Source organism: Parasteatoda tepidariorum, chromosome 3 (genome assembly GCF_043381705.1).
Source record: "Parasteatoda tepidariorum isolate YZ-2023 chromosome 3, CAS_Ptep_4.0, whole genome shotgun sequence".
Lineage (NCBI taxonomy): Eukaryota > Metazoa > Arthropoda > Arachnida > Araneae > Theridiidae > Parasteatoda > Parasteatoda tepidariorum.
Window position 1 is genome coordinate 44007968 of NC_092206.1, and position 4877 is coordinate 44012844.

Genomic DNA, 4877 nt, shown 5'->3' on the forward strand with positions numbered 1-4877 from the left:
CTCGCGTTGTAAGTACCCAATTATTGAGAACAGTAATGCCCTTTTACTTTAACCAAGCTGTAAGCTAAAGGTCACAAATATGATTTTTTTTTTTCAATATTAAAAATGAATCTGGAACTTAAATGTAGCAATTCGTGAGAAAAAGTTATTTTTTACACATACCGCACTAATGGTTCGAAGTAAAATGGTTAATTGAATTTTGTGATTGATATCTTACATTATTCCTTAAATCTGCTTTTCAATTTCTAGGATATTAACACAAAAGGCTCTGAAAATATAAGGCACACACATATATACAACATACTACTTACACTTAATGGCTAAAAACACTTGTATCTAATATGTAATCCAACTCCGGATACTTGTGCTACTCGAAGCAGATCAATACATTTGAGTAGATAAACATGTTTTCAAAATTTGATATACTTATATAAAGAATTTTACTTTAAAAGGTTGACGGAACTAATTAGATATTTTAATTTCAAAATTTATATGATGAGTAATAAATTTCCCATTAAGCTGCGAAATGTACAATACAATTTAAAGTTAGCATAATCATAATTGGACTTGAAAAATGTAATTGAGAGTTATGTAAACTAAATCTAAAACATTATTGTTTATTTTCAATTACAGTAAACTTGTAGATCAATTAGGCTACGTCAAAATTGTCCAAAATAAAGGAATTTGTGTAATAATTATGTAAGATTATTCTAATATTTTGATGTATGTATACAGTTTTGCTTTATTTGAGTTCATTTTGAGTTATTTTAAGTTAATCAGTAAAAGAGTGTTGTTTTATAAGCAACATTTGTTAACCGTGATTAATTCTATAAATCAGAATAGTTTCAATTAAGTCATATATAAAAATAGATTAAAAAATGCTCTTTTGCGCAGATAATGGATATATTTGTTTTCGTCAGTTTATAGATATGCATCCTTAAACACGATGATTTTCAAATGTGGATATTAGAAATTAGTTATCGATAAAAAATGTCGTTATTTTACACAGCTTTTGAACACATCTGTTTTCGTCAATTTAATGATACACATTGTCAGTCACGATTACTTTTTTTCTAGATAATTTCTATCATAAGTTAATAACAGAAAAAAATTTGCTGCTCAGATTGTGAATTTGTTTCCAATAACGAAAACTTTAATGAAAAACTTTGAGACTTAATGATAACAAACAATTAACTAACACCAACTCAGTTATGCTGTAACCTTTTGTATCACCGCGTTACATATCTGCAACATACATGAAAATTCAATCCTATAATGAGATGGATTTACCTATAAAATCGAACTAAATTCAGGTAAAGAAAATATTGCAAACTCGGGGGAATCAAGTCTTGGTGCAGCTGCCAATATTATAATGCGTTTAGAATTGTTCCACGACATAATTGCAGGATATACAATTTTTTTACAACAATCCCCTTGATTTTATATTTGGCTAAGGAGGGATTGAAAAATGTGGTGTGAGACCTTGTTACCATAAAAACAACAATTTCAAAATTTTTCACATGAAGTTTTAAATATATTGGAATTTTTGTGCTATTTTTCACGATATTGGAGATGTTCAACAAATGCTTTTTATCAATAAATTTTTAATTTTAAGGTCTTAATTTTTTCATTATTTTTTACACGCTTAATATGATGTATTCTAACATCCACGTAAATATTTCTTAAATCAGAGTTGTTGAGTTATAAAGGGTAAAGGTGTTGTAAATCAAAATTGATGTGAGCGCACTCTCAATCAGCTGAAATTTTCTTCATTATATGTATAGTAAGTTTGTGACCAGCTATTGTGTTTTTACATAGTATTAAACTATTTTAATTGCATCATCAATAGAGACCATTGGCATAAAGGGGGATAGAAAAGCATGCCTTTCTCTAATTTGTTTACCAAGTTGGCAAAACATCTCATAAAAGGAAATATCATTAACATAAAATTCAAATAAATCTTATTCATAAATCCTACATTGAAACACCGAACGCGAAATGTATGAGATAGTAATTTACAACGAGTTTTTTTCGTGCTTGAATTTTATGAAGATTGATTGATTGATATGAGTTTTCGGCGCAAGAGCCATGTTTTGGCTATACAGTGCCTAAAACCAGGTAAAAAGCGAAATAACTAGATCAAAATTTAAGCAACTTTATTAAAATCAAATCAACTAGGTTTAAACTAGTTAAAAAACAGGATAACAAGGTTAAAATTAGAGCTAAATCGAATTAAAATCTGTTACTGTGGTAAGATTGTCTGAAGTCTTTAGCCTGAATGTAAAACTTAAATAAAAGTAAATTATCCCGTGTCCATGAGGTGAAGTATAACATTTGGAAGAGGAATCTCTTCAACCGAAGTTGATAAATGGGAAAAATCAGAATTTAAGTACCGACGTCTTATGAGTTTAAATTTCGGACACTGACATAACATATATTTGACTATTAAAGTTTCCTGGCATGTGGAACAAGCTGGTGCTGATTCGTTTAGAAGAAGATGTTTACGTGTTAGGCGATTGAGATCAATGCGTAATCTATTAATGATAACTTTCAGTCTTCTTTAACTGCTTAGAGATTTGTACGGTACAAGGGATGGCTTTATTTAGTGTAATTTATTGTTTATTTCTCCAGTCCAGTTAATTTGACAAATGTTCTTTAGAGAATCGTATATCACATGTTTGACATCAACATAGGTAAATGGTCTTAGTAAGAGGTTATGAGTTAGTTTTGCTATGGTATCCGCTTCTTCGTAGCAGGAGATTCCAGTATGACCCGGAATCCAAGAGAAGAGTATTTTAAAACGTTTTGTATTTAGCTTTATGCATAACTGTGAAATGTTATTAATGATTGAATGAGGGTTGGTAATAGGATTTTGCAATGTATTGATACAGCTCTTTGAGTTTGAATTTTATGAAGTTAAAAAAGATAGATAATAGATTTTAGCAAACGAAAAATTATTTTCCAGTGTTTAAGATTGAATTTTACTTGCTGCTGTTTCCTCATTTATTAATTCATTACAGCCAATCATAAAAAGATGTCAAGCGAGTCAGAACCCAGTGAAGAAAACACTGGTGATGAAAAAGAAAAAGGTATTAAAAGGGCTACTATTTCAAAAATTGAAATTAAACCTATTAATTATTCTGGATCATCAAATGCCCATCAAGGGAATAATACTAAATCTAAAGAAATTGTTTCAAATGATTCTCTGGAACCATATAAATTTAAAAAATTTGTAGATTATGGCACATCAAACCCGTCTTATCAACCTGGTGTGAAAAAGTTTGACCATTTCAGGACATCCTATCCACCCGAGTCTCCAATAAAACAAAAAAGAATCATTGGTGATGATAGATTCAGTCCCGCAGATGTATTTAATTTTAATGATGCCACAACGCGAGATTATCGTTACTCATACCAACCAAAAATTAAGGATCAGCTAAAAACTTTGAAATCATCGAGTCCTGCAAAGAAAACTGATTTTGAAAGGATGCCTTCTACATCAACAAGCTTTCGAACTAGATTAGATATTGGGACAGGATTTAACATGAGAATAATGTCCAATGGAACAGACAATTTAAACCAACTTACTACCTTAAGAAGTGATGCTCCTTCACTGAAAACTCCTCGCATAGCAGATGCGCCATTTAATATTACTCAAAGAACAATACTAACAATTAAACCGAAATTAAAAAAATCTCCTCAAAAAGCTACAAAGACATCTCCTACAACACCACAGTTATCCTATGGTACTTATGGTTGGGCACGTATCCCACGCAATGAAGCGCAAATGTCTTCAAGATTTAAACAATCACCAACGAAAGAACATTCTAAAAAGAAAACTACTCCGACACCTATTAGAAGGCTGAGAAATATTCAAACTTACCGAGAATCACCGCCTCCGATAACAGTTGCAAGAGAAAGAAGACCGCATGGAATATTTTCCCCGAAAAGTGTATACAAAAGACAATTTTTAAGTAGAAGAAATCTTTTTGGTGACGGTAACGACAGTCCGGAATCTTCATGGGGATCTGGTACATGGCATGATATTCATGAGCATGGGTTTTCTGGTCAGATGTCACCAGTTGAAAGATCCGATCATTCCTTACCATGGGAGACCTCTGATCAGACAGAACAAACTATTTTCCATCCTCCATCTGTTCAATCGCCTCAATCACGACAAATGAAGAATTCTGCAAGGTCACGTCGAGTGAGAAAAGAAAGCCCTATGTCACCAATTTCAACAAGTTCTCCTTATTCTTCGTCAATGGAAACTTCTCCAGAAGAGTTAGACTGGAGCGGATTATTTAGTCCCGATTCTCCTGAGATTCACTCTCAAGGATCACTTGAACCAAGTGGATCAAGATATGTTATTCAATCCGAGGGAACAAAGCGGTATTTTCAGCCAAGTAAAGGATTCATTCCAAGTACTTTATGAAACCTTTCTGTATTAGCATTTTAAAAGAATCTTAAATCCGATATTTTCATATTGCTGCTATAAACTAAAGATTTTCTTTGATTATAACATATGGTTGTTTTTTATTTTATACTGAGCTACAAATAATACATTTTTTTAGATTGATAAAGTTTTTAAAAGTTGAACTTTTCTTTTAAATATTTTCAAATGTTTCTATTTTCATTTATAATGTAGAAAAAATCTGTGAAGCAACATTACCTCAAATTTCCACAAAAAATGAACGGGGTGATAACTCGTAATATGTAGTGAACTGTCCATTCTTATTATTCTCAACAAACAAATAATACTTAACAAAAATAATAGCTTCATGAAATAAAATTTTTTTATCCAATGAAGTTAATGAAAGTTTGATAAAAAAAAGTTTTAAAAAAATATTAAAAGTAGGATAATAACTAATAATACA

At 30.9% G+C, this 4877-nt stretch overlaps 1 protein-coding gene across 1 annotated transcript; it reads left to right on the top strand.

Annotated features, from left to right (window-relative positions):
• The first annotated feature begins 632 nt into the window (after window positions 1–632).
• Window positions 633–4533, top strand: LOC139425218 (uncharacterized). Its single transcript, XM_071179151.1, has 2 exons — window positions 633–723; window positions 3021–4533. Exon 2 carries the CDS (start codon window positions 3035–3037, stop codon window positions 4433–4435), a length of 1401 nt encoding a protein of 466 aa, XP_071035252.1. The 5' UTR covers window positions 633–723; window positions 3021–3034; the 3' UTR covers window positions 4436–4533.
• Window positions 4534–4877: the final 344 nt, after the last annotated feature.